The following is a 27,618-nucleotide window of genomic DNA, read 5'->3' as shown; positions in this document are numbered from 1 at the left end:
AGCACCGGGTCCCTCCCGACCTGGCCCAGCCGTCGGGGCCGAGGTCCCAGGTCCCGGCCGGCGCCATGGAGCGGCGCTGGCCCCTGGGGCTCGGGCTGCTGCTGCTGCTCTGCGCCCCGCGGCCCCCCGGGGCGCGCGCCGAGGAAGGTACCGACCCCCGCCCCCTCCCCTCCCCGGCCAGCCGCCAGCCGCTTGCAGGAGCCGGCATTCCAGAGGAGGCCCTCCTCCTCGCGCCCCACTCCTTCTCCCCCTGTTTTAGCCCGCATAGCCGGGCGATCGATTGGCCAGGCCAGTCTTTGGTCTTTAACCCCAGACTCCTGCCCTCGGGATCGGTCACCCCTACCGCAGCTGGCGGATACTGTTTGCTGGGGGTGGAGAGGGAGTTTCTGACCACAGCCAGGGATCCTCACCTCCCATGCCAGCATCCTGGGGCCCTCCGTCTTCCCACCCCCGAGTGTGGAGCCCTCTGAAGGTGGAAAGCCGCCTTTTACCAGCCTAACTAGGCCACAGAGAGGCAGCCAGTGGTGGGAGGGTTGGGATGCGAGCCCCCAGGGGGTCCCAGGTGTAGGGGTCCAGCCTTGCACCTTGCACACCCTCTGCGATCGCGCCCCTCCTACTTCCCAAAAATCGAAGCTTTGCCTTGGCCCCGGCTCCTACCCCCAGTCACAGGTCAGAGCAGGCCCTTGACTGTAGAAGTCAAACTCCACCCAGGAACCCGCTGCCAGGGTCCCACTCAGGACTACAGCCGCCCAGCTTCCCTGCCCATCCACCCGTGGTAGCCATGCAGCAGATGGATTTCCCTCCCGGGCCTGGAGGGTGCAATTTCTGAGGCCTGTGTTTATTTTTGCGACTTTGGTTCAAGCATCAGCACCCCAACGCTTGCGGCACTCTGCCATGTTCCCCTTCACACTCTGAAGGAAGCTGCTACGATCCCTGGAGCTCCTCACTCCTCATTTGGGGCCCTTTTGCTCCCTCAACCTCAGGATGTCACACTATTAGGAAGAGGATGTCCCGCAGCCTAGGGTTGCCCCCCCCAATGCCAAATGTGAGTTACAGGGGCACCCCCTTTCTCAGAGGTGACAGCCAACATTTCTCCCCACCTTCAGTCACTCTGATGGACACAAGCCTGGCACAAGGAGAGTTGGGCTGGCTTCTGGATCCTCCAGAAGAGGGGGTAAGTGTCTAAAGGAAGGATCTGTGAAAGTTCAAGACTGAAGGCCAGTGGGAAGTGGGGTGGAGAGGTGGGTGGAGGAACAGAAAAGAGCAGGAAAAACTGGAAGTGGCTCCTAGGCAGGGGTGGCTGAGTCAGAGCCTCCTGAATGGCATTGGGGGGGGGGGCTATCAGACTTCACTCCTTGGGGAATGGGGCTCCCTGACTTGGGTACTCTCCCTCCCTGCAACAGGGGAGAATACTTACTATGACAGTAGGGGAAGATGATCTCACATCCCCCCAGGGAGAGCATGCCTATGCTAAGGAAGGTTGAAGGCTAGACCAGAGCCTTGCTCAAGAGTGACAGATCCACCTAGAAAGCACCCTTAGTTTCATCTCCATTTATCCCGGTGGAGTTGTCTGAATGGGTTCAGCACGTTAAGGAACTCCATAAATGTGAATTCAAAATGATGTATGGATTTTTTTTTTTTCTGAAAGGTGAGCCAAAGCTTTCATCAGCCTTCAAAGGGTCTTTTGACCCTCAGAGTTAAAAGTTGCCCCCCTCAAGGCCCCTGAGCCCTGGGCTTGTTCTCCATCCCTTCCAAGCAAGCTCTGTAACACCATGTTTTCCAGCTGCTCCAAGTCCCTTTATTCCTTGGGTGTCCCTGAGGCCCAGTGAGCAGAGGTGGGTTGTCAGTGTATCCCAGAGACCATATTCACCAAAGTCCAGAGACAACCTTGCTGTCACACAGCACAGCTGGCCTTAGAACCCCAGGAGGATACTTCAGGGGTTGGAGACTTGCTGGTCCTGGACCTATTCTGTGGGTTTCCTTTCTCTTTCCAGAGAACATCTGCTGTTTCTGGGATCAGGTTTATAGCTTTCTTTCTTCCTTAGACAGGAGGGTAGGAGGGTCGGAGGGTCGAGACTCCCCTCTGTGCTCTTCCATAGAGTGGCCTGTAATTACAGTTAATAGACTAAACCATAATATATCCTCCAGGAGAGGCCCTTTGGAAAATCCTGGATTAGGCCAGCTCTAATAGGCTCCTCATCTCATAAACCAGCTAATCACCCCACAAGGAAGGCGGCAGGACCATCTGCTGGCTCCTACTGGCCTTCCCTTGTGTTCTGCCAGCCCCACCCAAATAACTTGTCCCTAATTGGGCCCTGGTAGAAGCAAGGCCCCTTTCACAGCCCTGTACTAACTAGAAGAGCAACGCAGCACACTCCCTCTCTCTACCTTGTCTTCCCTCCCCTCATTCTAAAACAGATAGGACCACAGAGTCAGGCTCCCCAGAATCAACCCCTGTAGCTGCCAGCCGCTCTTGAGTGTTAAGTGAAAGGTTCCTTATTGCTGTTTCTGGCCCACTGGTTCTCCCCATCTGTCACTGCTGTAACTGGGAGAGGCAGATACAGCTGGGAACATCTGCTTCCCTAGGCTCCAGCTGCAGCCTTAGCAATCTGGCTACTGTGCTGCATATTACCACCCGACCACCCTGTCTACCTGCCCCAGGCCCTCTGCCTTCTGCTTGCCCTCCACCACAGAGCTTCCTCATAGTACCTGCTCTAGGTGACCTTACACCCCAGCTTTGTGGCCTTTCAGACATCCCTTGCCTGATCCTTGTACTCTGCCATATAATGCAGAAGTATGTGCCTCACAATAGCCCCACCCCACTACCAATCTGTAATTAATAAGACTGTTTTGTCCTGAGGGTCCATTCAGCAGAGCAGAGGGAAGCCTCAGGGTAAACTTTCTTAGGGCCCCAGTCTCTTCTCTAGCAAATTACAGAGTGGTATTCAAAATATCAATGGAATGGTTTATAAAATTCATGTACTTCTCTCTAGCCAAGAAAATAATTAAGAAATGTTACTGATGAAGAACAATATCTGTTCCATCAACAGATAATCAGAACATCAACAGTAATTAAAATCTGGAACCTTGAGAAGAACACCCAGGCCAATGGAATAGCTTAGAAAGTCTGAAAGCAAACCCATATTTATACAACATGGAAACTGCAAGTCGATATGGAAAGTGTTGTAGGGGACAGAGATATTCTCTACCCTCTCCATAAGCCCTAAACAAGCCTGTAAAATTGACAGCACATGATAGATTAACAGGAGAAGCACTATTTTAATTACCTGCATTCACACAGGATGAAACTCCAAGAAAGGTCAGCGGTTTGTAGCTTGTGTGTTTTCCTCAGCTTTGGAAAGGAGTGGGGGTAGGGAGGTGGTGACAGGCCCTAGTGTGAAATGAACAAAGGCTGTCCTGCTGTGCCCATCAAAAAGTCTGTGGGGTAGTAGACGTTTTCTCTGAGCAGCCTTCCTGGTTCTGATATCTCACTGACGTAGATCTCCTTCAAAGATGGACAGCTTCTTTGAGCTAATCCAGTAGGTTAGGGTTTTCCATACAATTATCTCAAACTATGGGGTGTGTACTGAGCCCCCAAAGTATTGACTAATGACCATATTGACCACTGGAGGTCTATAATTTTTAAGAAAGAAGGAAATAAAAACACCTCTTTATGCCCTATCATATACAAAAAGGAAATTCTAGGGAGATTAAAATTCAAACCTAAAAAGCTAGCCTATAAAAATTTTAAGACAAAAGATAAAAAGAAATTTATAATCTTGGCATGGGAGTTTCTGAGCCAAAATACTATGCAGTCCAAAACTCATAATGTAAAATGTGTTTTCCACATAAAAGGAACCATTAACCAAAAAGTGGCATGGCAGAGAGTATTTGAAACATACAGGTCAAGCAAATACTACCTATAATGCATGTTTAAAAGTTTATCCAAGTGAATAATGGTGATAATAGGATAGATAATTGTGTAAAAATATAAATAACCAATGAGCAAAAGAGAAACACAACCTCCCTTAAAGAAAGGTGACGTGGAATGGTAAGAAGCTGTTTTGAGCATGGAATTGGCACAAAGTGGAAAGAGCATTAGTATCACTGTTGATGAGCATTCTAGAAAATGAACTCTTACACTTTTAATGAAAATATATATAAGCTGGCAGAGTCTTTTAGAGGACAGTTTAGCCGTACCTTATAAAATTTGTAGTATATCTTTTGATTCAGTAACTCTATAGAAATCATATCCATCAGTATATTTTCCTAAAATTAAAAAAAAAGCTAGACGCTACCTAGTTGTACAATAATAGGTGAATGATTAAGCAATTGTGGTACATCTGTATAATAGGGTACTATTTGCATATTGCTGAAAAAGAGACAGGCCACACAGACATCAGTCCAAGGCATTATTTGTTACAACAAAGTATTTTACAAAACAACTCCTGTGTGATATTTATGCTAAAAAAAAGAACCATTTAGACATTTCTCTGGGGGCTTTGAAAGTGGTCTGGAAAACTTTACACCAAACTGTTACGAATGGCTGCCTGACGGAATAAAGATAAGTGGATGGGAAGACTTAACCTTTGAAAGTTGATTCTTTGACCTCGAATAAGGGGAGACCTGATGATTAAGAGTATGAACTCTGGACCCAAGTGCATGGCTTTACATCCCGTATCTGCCTCTTGATACCTAAGCAGGTCCCTCAGCTGTTGGGCGAGTCACTCCACACTGGCTCTCTGTCAGTGACTGTAAAGCACTGACTGCCCTGTGGGAAAAGCTATATTCATGCCAGCCATTGTGATTACTAGATTTAAAAATTCTTTCAATGTTAAAAAAAAGAGGAGAGAAAATTTTAAAAAAGTTAAGGGGGCAGACTAGGTAGTGCCTGGGAGTGTAGCCAACTCTTAATGGAGATTTTGGTAATAGTTATAACTAGAAGGAATATTGCAGAGTGAACTCCCATAGAGACAGTTCTGTGATTGGCTTTGCCCTCCAGAAGCAGAGGCTCTGCTGATTAAATAAGTCTCCTCTGAACAGCAGGCAGACAGGCTTTGAGCGAGCGTCGCCTTTGGAATACCTGACAGCTCTGCTGATGAACTATGTAAAAATTCTTGCTCTCATTCTTGTTTTGGAACAAGCTAACTGAAGGGACCGGGGCAGGCTTAGCATGTTAAAAGGTTGTTATCTTTGAGACAGGGTCTGCTATGGAGACCAGGCTGGCCTTGAATTCACAGAGATTCTCCTGCCTCTGCCTCCCAAGTGCTGGGACTAAAGGTATGCACCACCATACCCGTTCAGGGTTGTTATCTTATCAACCCCAAATCCAAGTAAACCCTCCAACCTGAAACACTGAACCTGACTGTCCTGGAGCTGAAAGGTCAGGTTAGGCAGAACAAATTGCAGGAACCTGGGGGATCTGACTCTGGATTCCTCCTCCTCAGCTGTGGTCCCTGACTGTGATTCTCTTCACAGTGGAGTGAGGTGCAACAGATGCTGAATGGGACACCTCTGTACATGTACCAGGACTGCCCAGTACAGGAAGTTGGAGACACTGACCACTGGCTTCGCTCCAATTGGATCTACCGAGGGGAGGAAGATTCACGTGTCCACGTAGAGCTGCAGTTCACTGTGCGCGATTGCAAGAGCTTCCCTGGAGGAGCTGGGCCTCTGGGCTGCAAGGAGACCTTCAACCTCCTGTACATGGAGAGTGACCACGATGTGGGCATTCAGCTCCGACGGCCCTTGTTCCAAAAGGTGTTGCTGCCCCTCCTATGCCATCCCATCCCTGACAGATCCTTGCCTAGCTTCTGACCATGACCTAGCTCAGCTAAGAAAAAACAGGTCAGAGACTCAAAGCAACTACAAATGCAGACTAAGGAAAAGAAGGCGAGACTAGATACCAGAAAGGCTGTGTGCTGGCTTTGGGGATGTAATTTAACCCCTTCCAAGCACTGGTTACCTTGTCATACAATAGTATTAATAATAGGAACAGCTTATCCATTTAAAGGCTCTTACTTGCATGCACTGAGATAGCACAACTCTAGTTGAAAAAGGACATGTAGTATGGAGGCTTTCTGACTTTGCATTTTGGTACCGTATGTCACATGACAGGCCCCTCATAACTATAGTTGGAGCTAATGGAACAGTTCTCTTCTACCAATCTCTAGTACCATCCCTTTCTTTCCTAGTGTGGAAACAGACTGGAATGCAAAACAGTTAGAAGCCTATTATTATAGGAGGTGCTCTCATTTCTCTCCAAAGAGCAAAGGTTGTAAAGTTTGTTACTGGTAATAAATTAATTATGACACACTCTATAACTAACTGATCATCTTATTGGCATAGCTTGGACACACACCTCCTAGTAGTAGAAAGTTTATGGCTGTAGGATTCTGCTTCCTGGGTTCCAATCCTAGCCCCATCATGTTGTAGTTATAGGTCTTCTAGAAGTTCTCTGATTTGTCTGGGCTTTAATTTCCTCATCTGTTAAGTAAAATGATGAGACATCTTGTTTCATAGGATGAGCTAAATAGCATAATGTCTACAAAATGCTTAGCCCGGGACCTCTTACGTCATAAGCTCTTCAGTCATGGCAATGCAAATTAAGCATTCCTTATCCACAGCACTTGGAGTTGGAAGTGTTCCAGATTTCAGACGCTGGAATATTTATAGAGACATAACTTGGGGATGTAACTCAAGTCTAAACATGAAGTTGATTTGTTTCATTTATGTCCTCACACACATAGCATGAAGGTCATTTTAAACAACTTTTTTAAAGTGTGCTTGCATTTTTGCTGTGATCTGTCACATGAGAGCTTGTATGGAAATTTCCATTTGTGGCACGATATATAGGCACTGTCAGGTTTGAGAACACTTCAGGTTTGGGATTTTTAGATTATGGATCCTCAATCTATATGAAGCAGAGTTGATTTGTTATGTGGGGATGAAGCATGAGTTTGCTATCACTCCTTCCACGTCTTCCCCCAGGTAACCACAGTGGCTGCAGACCAAAGCTTTACCATCAGAGACCTTGCCTCTGGCTCTGTGAAGCTGAATGTGGAGCGCTGCTCCTTGGGCCGTCTGACCCGCCGTGGCCTCTACCTTGCTTTCCAAAACCCTGGTGCCTGTGTGGCCCTGGTATCTGTAAGAGTGTTCTACCAGCGCTGTCCAGAGGCCGTGCATGGCTTAGCCCAATTCCCTGACACTCTCCCTGGCCCTGGAGGGTTGGTAGAAGTGTCTGGGACCTGTCTGCCCCATGCACAACTCAGCCCTGGGGCTTCAGGTATACCCCGCATGCACTGCAGCCCTGATGGTGAGTGGCTGGTGCCTGTGGGCCAGTGTCACTGCGAGCCTGGCTATGAGAAAACCAGTGACAGCATGGGATGCACTGGTAAGGATGGAGGTGGTGGGAGGCCCCAGTGACCACCTGGGAGGGTTTTCTGGGTGCCAAGATAGGAAGGAATCCTATGTTTCATTTCAGTGGTTTTTAACCCAAGTGAAATGTATTCAGGGGTGTTCCCATACCAGCGGTTGGGGTGGAGAGCATGCGGAAGTACATGGGGTTGGTTCTTGCTATAACAGAAAACTATGGTTCTGCTTTCTCTCTTCAGCCTGCCCTAGTGGCTCCTACAGGACAGACATGGACACACCCCATTGCCTCAAATGCCCCCGACACAGCACAGCAGAGTCTGAAGCGGCCACCCTGTGCACCTGTGAGAGTGGCCATCACCGAGCCCCTGGGGAGGGCCCCCAGGTAGCATGCACACGTGAGTCCTGGGTCCAGGGCCTGGCATTCTGGCAGCAGGCACTAGGCCTCTGCTGAGCCCTGCTTGAGGCCAGGACTTTCTATAGCTTATTGGATAATGGAGATCCAGAGTGCCAAACACTGACTACAGCCTACCCCTGCCCACTGTTCTCCCTAGGAGAGTGCAGAGGTGTGGTTACACTACTTCCTCTTTGGTAGAGGTCAGATGTCTTGGAAGAGCTTTATAGGCCTTCAGAAATTGGAGTGATAGGCACAGGAAGGGGTCAACAGCTCAGATGAGAGCAAATCTGGTACCATTTGGTACCTACTTGATGACTCTTCTCCCACAGGTCCCCCATCAGCTCCCCAAAATCTGAGTTTCTCTGCATCAGGGACTCAGCTCTCCCTGCACTGGGAACCCCCCACAGATACAGGAGGACGCCAGGACATCAGTTACAGTGTGGAGTGCTTGCAGTGCCAGGGCACTGTGAAGGATGGGGCCCCCTGCCAGCCCTGTGGAACAGGCGTGCGCTTCTCCCCACGGGCTGTGGGGCTCACCACACCATCTGTGCAAGTGGAAGGCCTCGAGCCTTATGCCAACTATACCTTTACCGTCAAATCCCAAAACGGAGTGTCAGGGCTAGACAGCTCCAGCCCAGACAGCGCTTCCCTCAGCATCAACATGGGGCATGCAGGTGAGGCACCTTGAGTGAACAGAGGGTCCAAGACCACAGGGAAGAGTGATGGGCAGGAGGCAGTGGAAATGCTACTTAAGTTACTCCTTCTTTCCTTCCAAATTCAACCATCACTCCGGATGTCCAGAGTCACTCTCAGGCTTGTCGCTGAGGCTGGTGAAAAAAGAACCCAGACAGCTGGAACTAACCTGGGCAGGATCTCGGTCCCGAAGTCCTGGGGGAAATCTGAGCTACGAGCTGCATGTGCTGAACCAGGTCAGAAAGTTACTGGAAGACAGCCTTCAGCATCTATGTCTGGGTGTACCCTGATAATCCCAATTTGGGATATTGGATGGGGGAAAACAAACAAAGCAAACTGGTTTTCTCAGGATAAAGATCTGCAAAGGTCTCTGATCTTACCACAGACTCCAACCCTGTCCAGGTGTTTCCACGTCTCTCTATCCTCTCTACCAAAGTCTGGCTCTGCACAACCTCATTAACACAAGTCCTACCCATAGGATGAAGAATGGCACCAAATGGTTCTGGAACCCAGGGTCTTGCTGACAAAACTGCAGCCAGATACCACATACATCGTCAGAGTGCGGACACTGACCCCACTGGGCCCTGGTCCTTTCTCCCCTGACCATGAGTTTCGGACGAGCCCACCAGGTAGGTTATCTGTCTCTTGTCCACCCCAACACACTTGTCATCCCACAGAGGCACTTGTGTTGTGTTCCAGCTAGTGACCCTAGCTCTTTGTATACACACACACACACACACACACACACACACACACACACACACTTCACAGCTCTCTCCATTAAGGGAGACATGGGCCCAATGTCCACTAAGAGAACTGATCCTCGTATACCCTCAGTATACCTTCCAATCTCCATCACCTGTGTGGGTTCTGAGCCCCCAAATTTCTTACCCCTATGCCCAGTTTCCAGGAGCCTGACCGGAGGAGAGATCGTGGCAATCATCTTTGGCTTACTGCTTGGTATAGCTCTGCTGATTGGAATTCATGTCTTTCGTTCAAGGTGCTGGCTCCATCCTTCTCCCCACCCACCATCCCCAGATCCCTTTGCCTGCTTAGAAGCCCCAATTGTAGCCCTGATGTCCCTCCTATCCCCTAGCACCAAAGCTCAGGTGTGGCCCCACATCCATCCTGCACACCCAGCTCATATCTGGGGCAAATTCAACCAGATCCCACTAGGCTGCTGAAGTTTCCCGAGGTCCCTGAAGATGTCGCCCCACTCCCCACAGGAAAGGCCAGCGGCAGAGACAGCAGAGGCAGCATGAGCAGGTCACCGAAGTTGATCGAGGTGAGCCAGGATAAGTGCTCCTCTGTGTGTATGTGTGTGTGTGTGTGTGTGTTTTGCCACTAGGAAGCAACCAAGGGGCCTACATTGTAAGGTCAACTTTGAGAGTGTCAGTGGGCTTTTTTGTCCCTAGGGCTCTTGTGTTTTGCCACCTAATTAATTTTGGTTAATTAACTCTGCCCTGATAGCTGTCAGCAACTCTGATGCAATTATCTGCTAGCTGTTGGTGCCAGTGCACCACCACTGTGAGCTCTGGGCAGCCTTCTCCATCCTAGTCGCCAGGTCTGTGAGCTGAGGCCAGCCAAGATGGGGTTGAAGTCCTCTGAGGCATGTAGGCTTCCTGCCTGTCACCTCATTAGGTGGCTCTGCCAGAGGGAGAGTCTGTTGTCCATCTGAGTAGCTGGCATTGGAGGGAGGCTTCGTCTAGAGTGAATGAGGTGTGACTGACTTGCATGGCTTGGGGACAGAAGCTGGGTCATGAGTTGTGAGAAGATTGGGTAACTCAGGGTAGGGAATTTGCTCCTGGGCCTGCGTTCTGGCCACTGTTGTGAACCCTCAACAGTGAAGACAGAAGAGCTTGGAGCAAAGACAGGAAGGAGAAAGACTGGGATGTGGAGGCTTCGTTGCTAAGAATACAGACATTCTCTGCTTAAGCCAAAACCAGGCTTATCTCAGAGAGGAGAGAAGTCTGAAGAATGGGCTCAGCTATTGACCTTTCTGACCCTCCATGCTCTGAGCCCTCAAGAGTGCTGCAGAGACTGAGCACCTTTGTCATCCCTAGAGGACAAGTTGTGGCTAAAACCCTACGTGGACCTCCAGGCCTATGAGGACCCTGCACAGGGAGCAGATTTTGCCCAGGAACTGGACCCAGCCTGTCTGAATGTGGACACTGTCATAGGGGAAGGTGAGCCCTGCTGTGACACCTCCCCGCAAGCTGGTCTCCTTTGTGTGGGGTCACAGGACTTCCAGCAGGTCCCTTACTTCTGCCCTGAGCTCCCAGATGAGCCCATGCCTACTCTATCCTGTGTCCTTGAACTGCTATGCCCTGGAGCAGCCTCGGCCTCCTACACATTTTGTTCTGTGGTTATGGGGTTTCTGATAAAGAATGTTAAACACGTCATCTCTGTCCATAGAGGTATTGCTGTGCCAAGGTGCACGCTGTTCTCAGATGGTTCCCAAAGTGGGGGAAGTCAGAGCCTCCATAGACTAACGTTCCATGCCATCAGGGGCCCAGTGTCCTTGGGCTGCCCCAATCCCCTGGGTCACCAGGGAAAATGGATCTCAACAGAGAACAAAGCTTGGCAGTGTCCCTGTCAATGGTGCAGCCAAGCCAGCCAAGCTGTGACCAGGGAGCTCACGGAAGATGGGCAGTAAGGGCCAGCCTCTTGTTTCTTGGGTACTAGCCATGGACCATCTTGTCTTTCAGAAACACAACTCAGCCCCTCTGCACAGGGCTCATTCCCTGTATTTAGTGAGCACTTGCTGTAAGCCAAGTTGTGTGCTAACCACAGGAGAACCACCTAACCTCCAGATTTTTCAGAAATAAAGAGGCTAGAGGACTGGAGGCATCACTGCCTGGCCCTGGAGTAGCCTGGCAGTGCATCAGGCCACAGCTTTGTTTACCTCCCATCCAGGAGAGTTTGGGGAAGTGTATCGTGGGGCCCTGAGACTTCCCAACAAAGAATATAAGACTGTAGCCATTAAGACCTTGAAAGACGCGTCCCCAGATGGCCATTGGTGGAATTTCCTTCGTGAAGCGACTATCATGGGCCAGTTCAACCACCCACACATTCTGCACCTGGAAGGTGTCATCACAAAAAGTATGAGCAGTGGTTCACATGAGCTGGAGTGGAGTGTGTGGGGATGGGGAATGAGGAGGTGGGGAGTGGGCTGCCAAAGGGAGGAAGTGTAGGGCCCCAACATGCTGCATATGTGTCTCAGGAAAGCCCATCATGATCATCACAGAGTTTATGGAGAATGGAGCCCTGGATGCCTTTCTGAAGGTGAGCTGGGCCCAGGACTAGCTGGGGAGGGATGGCACCACAGAGCCTAATGCCTTCCTCTGACATACCCATTCACCCTGCTACAGGAACGGGAGGACCAGCTGGCTCCTGGGCAGCTAGTGGCCATGCTGCAGGGCATAGCATCTGGCATGAACTACCTCAGTGACCACAATTATGTCCATCGAGACCTGGCTGCCAGGAACATCTTGGTGAATCGGAACCTGTGCTGCAAGGTGTCTGACTTTGGCCTAACCCGCCTCCTAGATGACTTTGATGGCACCTATGAAACACAGGTTAGAGTCTCATGCACACACACATTTGCATGTACTGTTCATATGGTGACCCATGCAGAACCACAAGGTCTTGTGCTCGTGTGGGTAGTCTTAATCCCTTCCAACCCCATTTTCCACCCACGCCCTGAAAGATCACTTTTCTGTGCCATGCCTTCTAGGGAGGAAAGATCCCCATCCGTTGGACAGCCCCAGAAGCCATTGCCCATCGGATCTTCACCACGGCCAGTGATGTGTGGAGCTTTGGCATTGTCATGTGGGAGGTGCTCAGCTTTGGGGACAAGCCCTATGGAGAGATGAGCAATCAGGAGGTGAGTGGAATATTATTCCCCACGTCATCCCTGACACACCTCCTATCATCTCCCAAATCCCTCCAATGGTCTCACCTACAAATATTTCTTTCTGACTCCAATTTTTTTTACCCTCCTATTTCCTGTGGTCCCTTTGCTTCATCCTTTGCTCGTTACCCTGGTCTGGGGTGCACAGGGGCAACAACGCAATGATCTTGTATGAGCAGTTTTGTTCTGGATCTAGTTTCCTACCTAGGGCTACCTGTCTCCTGCTTTAGGTGATGAAGAGCATTGAGGATGGGTACCGGTTGCCCCCTCCAGTGGACTGCCCGGCCCCTCTGTATGAACTCATGAAGAACTGTTGGGCTTATGACCGCACCCGTCGGCCCCACTTCCTCCAGCTCCAGGCACATCTGGAACAGTTGCTTACCGACCCCCACTCCCTAAGAACTATTGCCAACTTTGATCCCAGGTAACTATGTTCACGAAGGATGGGATTTCTGAGGTCAAATCTTGAAAAATAAAAATGGGTATTCCATTCCCATCCACTGGGTGCTGGGACCTGGGGAGCTCTGGACAGAGGCCAGCATATGAGGCAGGACTCAGTCCATGCCCTCTGGGAGAGCTGAGACTATTGGAAGTAAGGCCCTACCCACTGTGGCTTTAGTTTGATGGAAAGTAGAACACAAGCAGCACTCTAAACTGGAATGAACAGAGGAATTTTAAAAGGAACTATTTAAAAAGTTAATTTAGGGCTGGAGAAATGGTCAGCAGTTCAGAACACTTACTATTCTTCCAGAGGACCCAGTTTCAATTCCCAGCACCCACATGGCAGCTAACAACCATCTGTAACTCCAGATCCAGGGGATTGAACACACTTCTAGCCTCTGTGGGGCATTGAACGCATGTGGTACACTTATATACATGCAGGCAATACACTTATATATATAAAATCAAAATATTATTTTTAAAAAGCTAGCTACATAGTGAGTTCCAGGACAGCTGGGGCTACAAGGAGACCCTGTCTCAAAAAGACAACAAAAAAAAAAAAAAAAAAAAAGAAAAAAAAAAAAAGTTAGCTCTAGGTTACTCACCTCACTTTTCCTCTTGGCCCTTCCTGGAGCCAATCCTGCTTATATCGTTATACCGCACCAGGACCAGAGCCGCATCTCTGTGGTATTTCTGTGGCCATTGGGGCCCTGGAATGCATCCTTTTCCCCACAGAAATATTCTTGCATGTGGAGGAACAGTTCATAGATTTAACAAATTTTGGAGCACCTACTAGTATAAATTATTTGCTGAACATCAGAGATACAACAAGGGCTACAGCCAGTTCCTGCTCCTGGGAACTTAGGCAGCTAGGTTGGGTGGGGATAGGATGAGGGGCTGTGGGGGGTGGGGGTCTGAGTAGACCTCTGGCCACATGGCCAGGAGCTGAGAGTTAACAGATCACAGGCAAAACTGAATGACATCCCTGAAACGGGAGGCAGTAGGGGTCGGGGCCGAGGTCCAGCCCTGCTAAGGTGGGACCTCGTGAGAACACAGAACTGTTGACCAGTTTCTCAAATAAAACATGGCCAGAATGTAGAGAATTAAGTGGAGGGAGGGGATCCAGCTGAGGAGCCAGGCAAGGTCAGACTTCAAGTGCTTTATTGGATAAGGCAGCCTGGCATACTGGCCTCTGTATCAAACCCACCATATATAACCTTGTTTCTGGGAGATACTGTGTTCCAAGTTCCAATTTTTGAAACTATCTTTTGGACAGTCTCCCTCGGACGCTGGAGACTGTGTGTGCTAATCTTTTTGGAATGCTGGATATTTTTTCCCCAGCAGATTTACTTTTCTAATGGCTTTTGGCTCTGGCTGGCTTTCATACAGGAACACTCATTGTATTGTGGGTATCAGCGTAAGAATAACAGTCAGGGTTGAAAGAAGCAAGAAAGGGCTGTTCCTAGGTGGCCACTTTAGAAAATGCAAGACAGTCACTAGCTGCAGAGCCCCATCTCCTGCCTTCTGGTTCATCTCAACCACAACATTTGTGTCTAAAAGGCTGGGGGCTCATTTCATTAGGGATCCCTGTGGCAGGCACCTTCCTAGATCGGTCCATGGAACAACAGGTCAGTCAGCTGCCCACCCGCTGCTGTGAGTGGAACACACCAGGAAACAGGCCAGGAAGTAGACTCAGATAATGCTGGCTTATATGCAGGATTGAAACGCGCTAAATGCAAGCACCCAACTCAATGCTGGCTGCAATATGGGTGCCCAGGCCAAACAGCTCCTATACTCAGGGGGAACAAACATGGCTTGATATCCCACAGGGTGACTCTCCGCCTGCCCAGCCTGAGTGGGTCTGATGGGATCCCTTATCGAAGTGTCTCTGAGTGGCTTGAGTCCATACGCATGAAGCGCTACATTCTGCACTTCCGCTCGGCCGGGCTGGACACCATGGAGTGTGTGCTGGAACTAACGGCCGAGTGAGGAGTCTGGAGATGGGCAGCCTGGGCATGGGAGGATGGCTGGGGTATGAGGCTCTAGACTCATGTCCTCCCTTTGTCTTCCACAGGGACCTGACCCAGATGGGAATCACACTGCCAGGACATCAGAAGCGCATTCTCTGCAGTATTCAAGGGTTTAAGGATTGAGTGACCACCACAAAGATGCCTGAGCCTTTGGCGCCCCCCTTCATGAGCAAGGAAAGGGCCACAGTCACTCCCTGGGCCTTTCCTCAGCCTATGAGACACAGACTATTGGTGCTGCTCCTGCCCACTCATCCAGGACTCTGCCTTTGGACCCAGGAGCCTTTGTTTTTAAAAGGGAGGTGGGGGTACAAGAGAAGGGGATTGTGGGTGGGCGGGCACTGGGGGAGGGTTTAATATATATATACTTATATATGCACTATCTATTTTTGTAAATAAACAGGAGCTGAGTTTTCATCCATACCCCTGATCTTTTTTTCCACCTATTCCATTTACCCCCAGGAGCTTAGGTGTTAGCAAAGAGTCAACTACTGAAAATTCTGGAAAAAGAAATTATTTTAATCTTAGCTGTGACCACCATCTGGCAGCACGGGGCAGGGTAGGTGTCCAGGCTGCTGGGGCCAGGTTGCCAGAAGGTCAGGGCTTCTCCTACCCTCAGCAAGCAGATTGCATAGGCTGCTCAGGCCAGCCAAGGGCATCGGTGCAGCAGTGAAAGCAGCAGCACTAACTGGGGCCCCTTAGGTGGGGACCTCAGGACAGTGGGCAATCCCTGCAGGAGAGGCTAGGGCTGGAGCCCAGGGCTGGGCCTCAGCACCTCGAGGCCACGCTGAGGCCCTAGGTCAGGGAACTTGAGATACTGGAGAGCGGTTTGGAATGGAGGGAGGGACAGGTAGGGTAGAGGCAAGTACTGATTTCAGTGTGGGTGATCCATGATGGGGAATGGACCTGTGGTCTGGAAGGAGGCTCATTCTCAGGTCTGGGCTCTAGCAGTGTGGCACTTCCGACAAAGGACATGGCCATCCAGAGGGAAGCAGCCGTTGTCGTCTGCCTCAATGGACAGGGGCTTCCCACAGTCCTGGAAAGAAGGACGAGTAAGAGGGGCCCTGGCCAGAAAGGTTCCTGCTCTACCTACTATCCTTCGGCTCCAGCTGAATTAGAAAGACCCAGTGTTTCGCAGTGTCAAAGCTAACATCCTGGTCACATGGGTCTTCCTGACCACACTACCTTCTCCATTCCTCACCAGGTCTTTTTTCTCCCCGTATTTTTTTTTAAAAGGATCTCCCTGTAGCCCCAGCTGGCCTGGAACTCTCTATGTAGACCAGGCTGAGCTTCAACTCACAGAGACCCACCTGCCTCTGCCTCCCCAGTGCTGGGATTAAAGGAATACACCACCACCAGCCTCTCACCAAGCCTCTTACAGGAAGAGCAGAGAAGACAGTTTCCAGGGTAATCACTCCCTGCCACCCTAGTGCATATGTGGCACCTCTCCCATCCTGTCCCAACTCCATTCTGACTGCTTCTCATTTCTATAACCTCTGGCACCCACATCCCAGGAGACAAACACAAACACACACACACACCCCAAAAACAAAACACCCACTCTTCCTCCCAATGGGAAGAATGGCTCAACATGACCTCCCCAAGACAGCGGACCTCACACTTGTAGCACTTCATATGGAAGTTCTTGTCCAAAGCCACTACTCGCACGGTTTCATCGCGGCCAGGCTCAGGCATGATGGGCTCAGAGCAGACAGAGCACCTTGGGGCGTATTGCCTAAAAGGTTAGAAAGCAGGGTCATGAGGTCTGTGGGGCCAGGGCACCTAGGCTTTCAGCCCCTAGGAGGGCAGAGAGTAGGGAGGCAGAGGTGCCATGGCCACATGGAACACCTGCTTGTCCCACATGTCTGGGTGGAGCAAATTCACAAGAAAGGCCAGAGACCAACCACACAGCAGGCCTTATCAAGAGGAATTTCCTGCTTCCCCATTCACACAATGCTCAGTCCCACACCTGTCTCAGGTGTTTGCTCCCACACCCCAGCCCCACCCACACTGCTCAGCAGGTTTCCTAAGGAAGCACATGTGGATGCCAGCAAGCTGACCCCAAGGAGAACAGGGACCAGGAGTTCTAGTCACCCATAGAATCCTAAAAATGTATCTACCCAGACACATTGTCCAAGGTAGGGGACAGGGGACAGGACGGGGGCAGGGGGGATGGCAGTTTTCCCATCCTATAGCCACATGTTGGTACTTTGCCAGCCAGCCTGAGAAAGCAGCTACCCTATGAACTGTTTTTTTAGGGAAAAGAAAGGACCCCAAGCAGCTGAGTCAAAAGGCACTTTCAGAACTTGTGAACACAGTCACTGTAGGACCCAGGGCTGAGCACAGGACACATCCAAAGAAGCCTCAGAGTCAAGGCTAAAGTGGAAACAGCCAGACACAGGACTCCTATTCAGGCCTAGGGCCACATTGGATGTGGGGCTAGAAAGCAAAATCTGGGGTGTGTGGCAGCTTGGTTACCAGAAAACAAAGATGGAACCCAGAAGAGATGTGAAAGGTCCTCACTTGTGATAGTCAGGGACACAGTGGGGCCTGTTGGCCTGGTCCACAATGAAGGAGGTACCCTCCAGGGGGCAGGCGCAGACCACACAGGTGAAGCACTGTGGGTGGTAGGCTTTGCCAGTGGCCCTCAGCATGCGGTCAGTGATGGGCTGCCCACAGGTGTTGCATTTCTCTAGGGTGTCCTAGGAGACAATCAGAGCAGGTTGGTGGGGAACAAGAGTACCCAAGGACCAGCTTTTGAGACTCACCCCACCCTATCCCAGCCAGAAGCCCCACCCCAGACTCACGGTATAGCAGCCCTCACAATACGGCGCCCCCTCCAGACTGTAGAACTGCTGTCCTTGGAGCTGCTGCTCACACTGGTGACAAGTGAAGCAGGCAATATGGAACAGCTGTCCCAGTGCACGGACTGCAGGCTGAGTGCGGGCTAGGGGCTCATGGCATCGGCCACAGGACTCTGAGAAGGCCAGAGAATTGCATCTCAGTTGGATGATGGACACAAGCTCACAACGCATCTGTAAGCTCATGCCCCACAAGCATGAGCACAGAGGGAGGCATCCCCGCAGAGTGGGTGGTGGGCTCACCATTCACAGCCACATTCTGCCTCTGAGGATGCTCCATATCCTGCATCAGCTGCTGGGTCAGCTGCTCCAACTCCTCCACCTCCTTCAGAGTCAAGGGTCCTGGGCCCCCAGGAGAGCGCACCTAAAATCCCAACGCTTTTTTCATATTCTTCAAGAATCTTCCCAGGATGGCCAGCTGACTCTTTTCTTCCATGGAGACTTAAGTTTCCATCTTGCTCTCTAAGTGCTCAGCTTGGGCTTTTCAAGTTCCTCCCTCCCTATCCCTGCCCTGACACTTCCCTGCCTCCCACAATGGACATGTAACACAGGGGCAGGGATGACCTTAGCCTCTATCTCCTACAGGTGGGTATTTTGACCAAATAGCCCAAACCCTTGCACCCCCAGGCAGTCACAGATAGGCCAGAACAACTGAGCAAAGGAGGCCATACACACAGCAGCTCAGGTCACTAAAGCAGCGAACGCACCAGAGCCACACACCAACTTCACAGAGCATGCTCAGACAGGGCCCCCAGATGAGGGGCAATGGCATGCACACAAGCACACACACACCTACCCGTCCCGTCCCGCCTGCTGCTGAGCAGCCCCTGTCAGCATGAGAATGCAACACAGGCGGGAAGCACAGGTTAGACCCCTAAAGCTGTAGGCTGTGTGCCCAGCCCCTGGTTCCCCACACAGACAGACACCCTGGGGTCCCTCCTAAGTGAGGGGTCTAGTCTACCTGATCCATACTCCTCCCCCAGTGGATCTCAATGGAGATCCAAAGGCCAGTTTCTAGGCCAGCCCATCCATCCCTCCTTATGTAAGGGACCTTGAGAGCAGGAAACCAGGGGTGGGAGGGGGTTATCCTCCTTAGGGACAGGGCATTTCAGATTCCTGAGAATTGGGGACCGGCTATGTGACCTGCACCAGAGTGTCCATGAGACATTCCCACAAGAAATCGCGTGGATATTCTCTATCGCTGGGTTAAGTCCACCCAGACCCCCCCATCACCTGCTGATGCCATCAGTCCTCCAACCCCTGGAACCCTGAAGCCCCTTGCTACCTCCTCTCCACCAGTTTTCTCTGACCCTCTAAACCGAGAACTGTGCTCAGAGCTGTACCTGCCCCAATGTACCCTACCTAGAAGTCACAGTAGCCCAGACCTTAGCCACTTTCCTTTATGATGCTTGTCATCTCCTACTCTTAACTTACAGGGGTCCCTGAATACAAACTTCACCACTTTCCTCTTCCAAGATTCCTAGCATTTTGTAGACAGGGAAGGAATTCAGCCCATCCGCGCTCTCTGGAAAGTTTGTAGCCTGCTTCCACCTTTGGAAGAATAAACTACTGAACCACACGCCTCCCTGTGGGTATCCGTGTCCTTCCTGCAGGACACTGTCAGCCCGCTGCCTCCCCTGCCTGCCAGTAGCAATGTCACTGTTCAACTCCCAAAGCTACCTCCCACCTCGGGACCACCTTGGATCTGCGGTTTACCATCTCTTTCTCCCAAGATGCATTCCAACCATCCCCACCTCACCTTTCACCAGGCCACTAACAGCCTAGCAGAAGGAACTGGGTGTCCCCATTTGCAATCTGCCCTTGGGCCTTCTCTATCAAGCCTCCAGACTGACTTCTTGACCACCTCTTTCTACAAAGGCCTCTTCTGTCACTCTCAGCCACTCAAGGTTATCTGGCTCAATCTCTAACCCTGGGTCACACAGCACAGCCTGCTTCCTGTTTCTGCCTCCACACTGCAGAAAGTAGGTGGAGAGATCACTGAACACTGCAGAGCTCCCAAAATACTGCAGCACCCGCCACACCCTCCAGCCCTCTAGCCCCAGCTTCTCTGTTTGGTATTTGGCTCTACCAGATTCCCAGTTGCCTTCCCCACAGCAGCTGTTCCAAACCTTTTCCATCTCCCTGAGCCCCCAACAGCTTCACCCCCTCCTCCCACTCACCAATGACCTCACCCCCTAAATGACTGGCAGTCAGCCAGCATACACTCCCTCATATTCCTTTCTCTCCACAGCAAACCCTGGCTTGCTCTCTCCAGTGCTTCTGGGGTCAGTCCCCACTCTGAGATATCACCACCTTCTCCCCTGCTATCCCCGCTAGCTTCTACCTCCTGCTTGGCAAGCACACCTGGACTCTCCTCCCCTAACTTCACACACACACACACACACACACACACACCTGGACTCTCCTCCCCTAACTGCCCCCCCCCACACTTCCTTTTAGCTGCCAACCTTTTTGTGCATGTCTGTGTGAGTGTGTCTCACTGTAGCCTAAACTCACTATGTAGCCCAGGCTGGCCTTGAAAACATCCTGCTGCAGCCTCCCACGTGTTGGGATTACAGGCATGTAATGTGCCACCATACCCAGCTTCACTGCCAAACGTGAGAGCAAGCTAGACTATCAGTTTCCATGTCTCCACCACCTGCTCACTCAACTCTACCTCACTGCAGGGCACAAAAAGTCCCCCAAGGCCATTATACGATATCCCAAGAGTCCAATCTCTGGGCTTATCTGAGTCCTACTCCAGAAGCCCAAACTGAAGAGGCCAAGGTCATCACATTCACTTCTGTGGATCCCATCATAGGATCCTCCTCCATCGTCTTTGCTGACTGTCCTCCCTTCCCATCAGCCACCATGGTATGACCAAGGTTCCTGAGGCTCTCAGCTCCCTGCTATGCAGTCCTTGAAAAACTGTCAGCTACTGTGGCCTCCACATCCATCCCTATGTGCATGGTCATGCACACACCTCTGGTTTGAGGCCCCCTCCTACATCACAGTTGCACATTAGCTGAATGACAGTTCCAGCTGAAAGAGTTCTGAAGCCTGTTGCTCAACATGTGGACAGCTGGACCCCTCCTCTTCCCATCCAAACCATTTCCCGTTCTGCACTTCTCTATTCTGTCTGCAGTATTACCCTGGCATTTCTGTCCTCCTCTCCCAGCTGCTTATCAGTGGCCTCCTCCTTCAGGCTCTTCCTTTAGAACAGCTCAGTCCTGTCTTGTTTCTCATTATAACTAATATTATTGTGGCCCAAGAGTGAACTCACCCATGCCACAGATCTTCCTACTTCTAATACACATTGCTGCTGGAAAAACTTTCCAGAGAGTTCCAAAAGCTGCTTTCACCAGCCCTGCTGACCAAACCACAGACTACTGAAAAATCATTAATGATTCTCCAATACGTACAAGCTCCTTGTTGGGGATTTCATTACCTAGTTTCCCTACCCCCGCTGACTTCAAGTACAGCTCAAAACTTTTCCCACAAGAACCTTTGCTTTCTGTTCTCCAGAAAGCACCCCTTGTGTGTTTGCACTCCTGAGTTTAGGGCATGCTATTCCCATCCAAAGGCTATTCCCTTTCCTTTCTGGGTTCTCAAGTACTTGAAGGCACACTAAACCCACCAAGCTTTTAAACTTGCCAGTTCCCACCTTGGTTCCCTGTGTCAAGTTCCTGTAACTCACAGGATTCCAAATGACAGGAACTCAGCAGTACTCCTTCCTGTATTGTGTCTGAGCACACACTGCCTTTCACTGTTACGAGCAGTGTTTACAGGTAGTTGGAGCAGGGTCCCATCAACTCCAAAGATCTCTTCTCCTGAACTAAAAGCCAACAACTGCATTGTCTATTTCTATTTTGAGCATTTATGGACTAGATAGAGTATTAGCTTACTTACTCTTCACCACCATTTGGGATAGAGTGTGTTATTTCAAAGACAGAGAAAGTAAGGCTCAAAGTTCAACTTGACTGCAGTCTAAAACCTTATGAGAAACCTGGCTGGGAATTCTATCCCAGAACCAAGACTTTAGAAGGCTGAACCTGTTTGAGAGGTCTCTCCTCTCCCCTGTTCCAGTCTCTAAAGCACAGAGCACAGTGTCTGGCAGTCAGCTGATGTGGCCCATCAGGTGTTTACCGGGGCTGGAGTTCTTATCTCCAGATAGGCCCTCAGGCTCTGTAAGTTAACTCAAGGCCCAAAAATGGGAAAAACTAAGGTTGGGCTAGTTAGTGATCTCATCCTCCCCTTCAACATTCTGGGGCAGAAGTACAAGGGAAAGTTGACCCAATCCTCTTACTTCTAAGTCCTTGCTGCTCTGTTTACTGAGTCAGGCCCCAGCCAGCAATAGGTTTCTTCCAGAACAGTCTTTTCTCCCTACCCGTCCCACCAGGTAACTCCACAGGGTGGAAAGTCCATTCCCCACTGCCACACCCACTCTGACTCCTCTTATCCCCCAACACACACCTGTCCCTAATTCTCCATTTCCTGCCTGTCCCACCCAGGCCCTGGTCTCAGCCTGTGGGGTCCTCACCTGGTTTTGGTTTTGAGTTGGTGGAGGCACTGGGTGCTGCTTCTCCTGAACTCGGGGCTTCTCCTTCTGCTGAGCATAAGTGAAGCTGGGGGGCTGAGGGGAGCCTGTGCCTGCAGGAGGAGCATCCAGAGGCCCTGATTTTTGATTGGGCTGTGACCCAGGTCCACTTGGGGCACCAGGGCTGAACTTGGAAGCCACAGGAGTAAATTTGGGAGCCACTGGAGTAAACTTAGGTGCTGGAGTTGGAGCTGGAGCAGGGGGGCCTCGGGGCTGCAAGTTATCAGAGGAAGCAGGCTGAGGGTAGACCTGAGGCTTAGCCTGAGGCTGGACCTGAGGCTTGGCCTGAGGCTGAGGCAGTGGCTGGGTGTTAGAAGGGGTCTTCCAAGGAGGCAAGGGTGCTGTGCCCCCAGGTACAGGCTTGGTACTAGGTTTGGGAACAAATGGAGTGGCAACTGGCGGGGGTACATATCCAGATGACACCTGTAGGGGAGGCAGATAGGGAGAAGTGCACTTAGAGGAGGCTGTAACTCCTCTCCTCTGCGCCCCAGCTTTTCCTACTGTCCTGCCCCTTACCCGGGCTTTGAAAGGATCATTCTTGGTCATGTCATCCAGCAGTGAGGACAGAGAGTCGATCTCCAGGTCAATACTGCTCACTTTCTCCCTGGGCTGGAGGGTCAGGGGTCAGAGCACCCATCCCAATCTTCCCTTTCCATCCCAACCCCACCAAGGGAGAAACTCTTTTCCTGGCAGTGGAGGTGTCCCCCGTAAAATCGCCCTCCCTACCTGCGGTGGGGGTGGGATGGGGGCCTCAGGCCCTCCCTCCTCCTCCAGGGGCGGTGGCGGGGAGGGGAAGATGTCCTCCTCCAGAGGCGCAGGGGGGAATGGTTCCTCAATCATCGGGGGAGGTGGAGGTGGGAAAGCGCCTCCCAGAGCACCCTCCGAGTCGTCGCCATCCCCAAGGACGGGAGGAGGGGGTAAGGGAAAGTCTGGATAAGGAGGAGAGAGAAGGCCATCAATGCGGGCCCTCTTTCCCCTTCCCCTCGGTGGGCCGCGTTAACCCCTAACCCAAGAAGTCTTTTCTCCATTTCAGGGCTTGTGGGGACTGTAGGGAGGGGCCCAGGACGCCGTGCGAGGACCAAGTCGGGACAGGCCGGGGACTCGGCCGAGGAACCATGCAGCTCCCGTTACACTTCGGAGAACGGATCCAGAGGGGAAGATTCCTGGCCCACATTCCCGCCTCCCACCCCCAGGCGGGAGACTTGGAACGGTCCCAGGGGCCCTGGCGCACAGCCAAAAGCTCCACGATGAGGTAAGAACATCTGCTCGGGACAGGGTGGCTGCTCCCAGCCCCCTCCGCAACAACCTTTCCAGACACCCCCAAATTCCCGAAACCACCGCCCCCACCCTGGTTCCCGCGGGGTCGGGGGTCCCCAAGTCCAGCCGCATACCTTCTGGGGGCGGCGGGGGGATCTCGCCCACTCGGCCCATCTGAGCTCGCTGGGCCCCGGCTACCGCCGGAGACTCGCTGTCCCCAGGCCGGAAAGGATTCACTTTGGGCTTCGGGGCCACCACCGGGGCGAACTTCTTCTGCGGAGCGTAAAACGCCGGGGCCGAGACGGAGACGGAGATGGCGGGGGGCGGGCGGGGGGCCGCCATGGCCTGGCCGGGCTGCTGGGGGTGGGTCTCCAGGTTACGCAGCGCCGCACCCGGCTGACACTCAGGCACCCCGAGTTTCCCCAGGTGACCCCACCCGTGCCGCCCCGCAACCCCCTTTCCCGGGGTGGCCGAGCGGCTCCCCGCGCCTCACCGCGGGCGGGAGCGTGCTCACCGCGTCTCGGAGGACCGCGTCGGCGCCCAGTCCGCGGACTCTGCGTCCCGGTCCCGAGCAGCTCCAGCCAGGCGGGGAGGGACGCAGCGCGCAGGGAGGAGGGAGGTAGGGGGCGGGGAGAGAGCGGCGCCCAGACCTTACAAGGAGCGGCCCGGAGAGGGGGCGGGGAGAGCCCGAGAGGACGGACCCCGCAGGAAACTCCCCCAGGAAGGGGCCTCGGTCCTGCTCCGGCCGGAGACTCAGCAAAGGTCGGCCCGCCACCGCCCCACTCGCCGCCTCCCCCGCCGGGCACAGACCACCCTTCCCCTAGCACAGGCCTCTGATGTCATTTCCTGACCTGCCACCCCCACCCCCTCCCCACCCGGCCCGCGGGTGCTGGAGATCTGACTCACCGTCCCCACTCCGGGCCGAACCTGCAGGAGGGTGTCCTGGAGGTCCCGGAGCAGTCCAGTCCCCGTCCCTGGCCTGCCGCTACCTGCCCACCCCCGGCAACCCCTGCAAGCTCCTCCTCGGAGTCTCCAGCTCCGAGTCCCAAGTGTCCTCTGGTCAGCCAAGGATGGCTGGCTGGACTGGGATGGAGCCCTGCAGCGGGATGGGCGGGGATGAGGAGGCGGCGTCCTCCCTCCTGGCACCCCATCCCAGCCGTACCCTGTGTGGCCCGCGGGTGTATGGGCGGGAACTAGACGCTCTTGGGGGATGCTTAAGTTCCCACGCTGGGCATCCTCTTAGGGCTTCCAGGAATTCTCATCGCCCCAGACCCTGCCTACAGATTTGTTGCCCTAGGGTGGAGGAATAGAGGTGTGAGGGCGGAGCCGGGGTGAACCTGGGACTTAGAACCTAGGAAGACGCATGTAGGGCCTAGTCCTTTGGGGTTCCTTAGGGTCCCCCAAACCCTATCCCGCAGGAGCCCTGGCACGTCAGCGGGGTTCCGGAAGACTGAGCTCCGTGGAGCCCCCCACTGGTCCAACCGGATTCCTAAACCTGAGACTGTGCCGCAGGCTACGGGAAAGAGAGCTGACTGCCTTGGAGCTTAGTTTTTCTTCTTTTCCTTTTCTTTCTAAAACATTGCGCATGGAAGCGTACCCAGGAGCTGCTGAAATTCTTGCACATTCATTACGTCCAGATTATGGAGTCATGAGTTTTGTCCTCTAGTCCAATATCCACCCTTAGGCACTTCCTTTGCGTTATTCTGTCATCCCTGACTAGTATCTGAGTCCTTGCGTTCATGATCTACTGTGTTTCCAGCCCACGGCGTTACACATCCACTACATCCTACTGTCCACAAACTCTGGACTATGATTTAGGGGCATGTAAACTAACAACCTAAACTTAGATGAGGAAAACTGGGTGTTCCCTGAAGAGATGGGCCCAGGGCCACATGCAGGTCAAAGTTAATTCTCCTGCACTTTTCTGTCAAGTGAAGCAATGTTGGATAACGAGTGCAGAGGCCAGAGAGCCCAGTCTCATACCCAACCGACAAGTTTCTTCATTCAGCTCCACGGTCTGGATCTGTAAGGAGAATGGTATTCGGTTCAAGTGCCTTATTGCATTATATAAAGAAATAAATGAAATGGCATACCTGAAAACCCTATGTAGTTCTCAGTATTATTATGCAAGTCCCAGTTCTGCCCAGAAGGGAAATTCTTACCCAGCTAACCTAGGCAGATTCCCCTCAAATAGGCTATTTGCCATGCAGATCTCATGGGTGTTGGTATATTCCGTGCCCTCTCCTTCCCCCCACCTTGTCTTTAATTATACCTGTGACTACACCTTCATCATCTTCCCAGACACCACTGGTCTTTATTTTCTCTGGCATCTTAATGTTTTTGTCACTGTGTTTTTCACAGCATGTGTGGCCATGTATGAATCAAAGTGCGCAGGTGCACACACTCTAACAAGCACAAGCTGGTCTCAGGCCTGTCCCAATGAAGATCTGTTAGAAATTAGATACTGGATTTACTGTGCATGTTGGAGATTGTTTCTTGGACTTTTCAGACAAAGTCTCATCACCATCCTTCCAAATATGCCCATCAGGAAAATACGGATGGTTTCCAGATAACTTTTGTAAGAGTAAAAGCCACCTACCTTGTAAAAGCCTCCTAAGGAGCACGCATTGCAAAACAGAGTATGTGTAATTGTGAGGCAGCTGAACCTATTTATAAATCAAGACTAGGGGAGCATGGAGGCAGACTTAGTTTACTGACGACTAAGAGCATTTGGGATGCAGAATATTAGAACTGAGAGTTTTAAGCCAGCCATTCTAAATACAAGAAGCAAAATGGAATTTCCCAAATGATCAGAATGACTGGCCCAAGATGTTTAAGTAGAGGACATACTCAGTGTTCTTAAAATGCAGAAACTATCTGAGTATGAGTAATGATTCTTGGGGTGTTTTTCTTAAGCAAGCAATCCTATTTGGTGTTCTTAGGTTGAAAGAGACGTGCGCTCATCACACAGGGACAAGACCAAGCTTCGGGATGCAATAAGCAAGAGGAGTTTTTATTAAGAAATCACAGACGTCTGAGGGCGCACAGCCTTACCCTGCAAAGGTTAAGACTTGCGCGCCGGCTCATGTTGGGGAGGGTCTTTTATAGGGCAGAAGCAAATTTACAGAAGCAGATGCACAGTTATTGGTTAGTTCAAAAAGAGACATACGTGTATTCCTTGGAATTCAGGGTGACCGGGGCTCCATGGCCATTTCTTTCTTATCGGGTTTTACAAGGTTCACACTCCCCTTCACCTTCCTGCCTAGCCACAGATGTCCCTCTGATGTTCTTCTGTTATCTCCGGCCCTCCCGGCCGAATGGCGCCCTGTTTTTCTTAAGCAAGCAATCCTATTTGGTGTTCTTAGGTAGTATGAGTAAAGTATAGGAAATCAGTGAATGTCTCCATTTAAACATTCTCAACAGTTTGGGACTAGGCCAAGAGAAGGAAGTAAGAAAATGACTGCTGATCTTGGCTATCTAAAATAACCCTACACATCAAGGATGTACATCTACCAGGTACCAGAAAGTTTTCTTCAAAGGTACAGTAAGAAGTTCAAAGCATTTGTGGAAGAAACAGCATGGTGACAAAAATATGAATTCCAAAGCAAAAACAGAGATGCTTTCAGAAGGTCCTTTCTGTAGGCTTGGTGGCAGGTGGACAGAAAAACAGCAATATGCCACATACTGCCTTAAGCACTCTAACAGTAGCAATACACCACTGAATCATTAACCGTGATGCGTGATGCAATAATTGCTCACACTCAGGGCTGGGTACAGCTCAATGGTACGGTGCCTGTCTAGCATGCATGATGCCGTGTTTGATCTCCAGCAGTATACCTTCACACACACACGTACACACACACACACACATACACACACACACACACAGAAAATCCATTGTAGCCCGGTGTGGTAGCACATGCCTTTAAGCACTTGGGAGGCAGAGGCAGACAGATCTTTGTGACTTTGAGGCCAGCCTTGAGTTTGAGGCCAGCCTGATCTACATAGTGAGTTCCAGGCCAGCTAGGGCTACAGAGAGACCCTGTCTCAAAAAAAAAAAA

At 51.5% G+C, this 27,618-nt stretch overlaps 2 protein-coding genes across 10 annotated transcripts; one reads left to right on the top strand and one right to left on the bottom strand.

The window, feature by feature from the left end:
* The first annotated feature begins 14 nt into the window (after window positions 1-14).
* Epha1 (EPH receptor A1) lies at window positions 15-15,259 on the top strand. 3 transcript variants are annotated; one of them, XM_008828624.1, is made up of 18 exons: window positions 15-147; window positions 1,107-1,174; window positions 5,479-5,760; window positions 6,991-7,393; window positions 7,614-7,769; window positions 8,098-8,442; window positions 8,570-8,697; window positions 8,940-9,090; window positions 9,365-9,461; window positions 9,688-9,746; window positions 10,525-10,647; window positions 11,378-11,563; window positions 11,685-11,746; window positions 11,833-12,039; window positions 12,198-12,347; window positions 12,605-12,798; window positions 14,645-14,800; window positions 14,890-15,259. In XM_008828624.1, exons 1-18 carry the CDS (start codon window positions 66-68, stop codon window positions 14,966-14,968), a joined length of 2,928 nt encoding a protein of 975 aa, XP_008826846.1. In that variant the 5' UTR covers window positions 15-65; the 3' UTR covers window positions 14,969-15,259. The 3 variants fall into 3 exon arrangements, with proteins under 3 accessions (XP_008826846.1, XP_029417219.1, XP_029417218.1); XM_029561358.1 differs by lacking the exon at window positions 15-147 and having other exon boundaries at window positions 606-1,174; window positions 14,890-15,159; XM_029561359.1 differs by lacking the exons at window positions 15-147; window positions 14,645-14,800 and having other exon boundaries at window positions 602-1,174; window positions 14,890-15,159.
* Window positions 15,260-15,340: 81 nt separating this feature from the next.
* Zyx (zyxin) lies at window positions 15,341-24,613 on the bottom strand. 7 transcript variants are annotated; one of them, XM_029561364.1, is made up of 10 exons: window positions 24,464-24,613; window positions 23,692-23,911; window positions 23,027-23,229; window positions 22,817-22,909; window positions 22,244-22,723; window positions 17,947-18,067; window positions 17,650-17,819; window positions 17,366-17,544; window positions 16,457-16,577; window positions 15,341-15,878 (listed from the first exon to the last, which is right to left on the bottom strand). In XM_029561364.1, the coding sequence occupies exons 2-10, from the start codon at window positions 23,897-23,899 to the stop codon at window positions 15,774-15,776; spliced, it is 1,680 nt and encodes a 559-aa protein (XP_029417224.1). In that variant the 5' UTR covers window positions 23,900-23,911; window positions 24,464-24,613; the 3' UTR covers window positions 15,341-15,773. The 7 variants fall into 7 exon arrangements, with proteins under 7 accessions (XP_029417224.1, XP_029417223.1, XP_029417222.1 ...); XM_029561363.1 differs by lacking the exon at window positions 24,464-24,613 and adding an exon at window positions 24,051-24,376 and having other exon boundaries at window positions 23,692-23,914; XM_029561362.1 differs by lacking the exon at window positions 24,464-24,613 and adding an exon at window positions 24,051-24,375.
* Window positions 24,614-27,618: the final 3,005 nt, after the last annotated feature.

This window comes from Nannospalax galili, unplaced genomic scaffold (genome assembly GCF_000622305.1).
Source record: "Nannospalax galili isolate Female #2095 unplaced genomic scaffold, S.galili_v1.0 scaffold233, whole genome shotgun sequence".
Taxonomy (NCBI): domain Eukaryota; kingdom Metazoa; phylum Chordata; class Mammalia; order Rodentia; family Spalacidae; genus Nannospalax; species Nannospalax galili.
The sequence above is the reverse complement of the archived record's forward strand: the minus strand, read 5'-3'. Positions and strand labels throughout refer to the sequence as shown.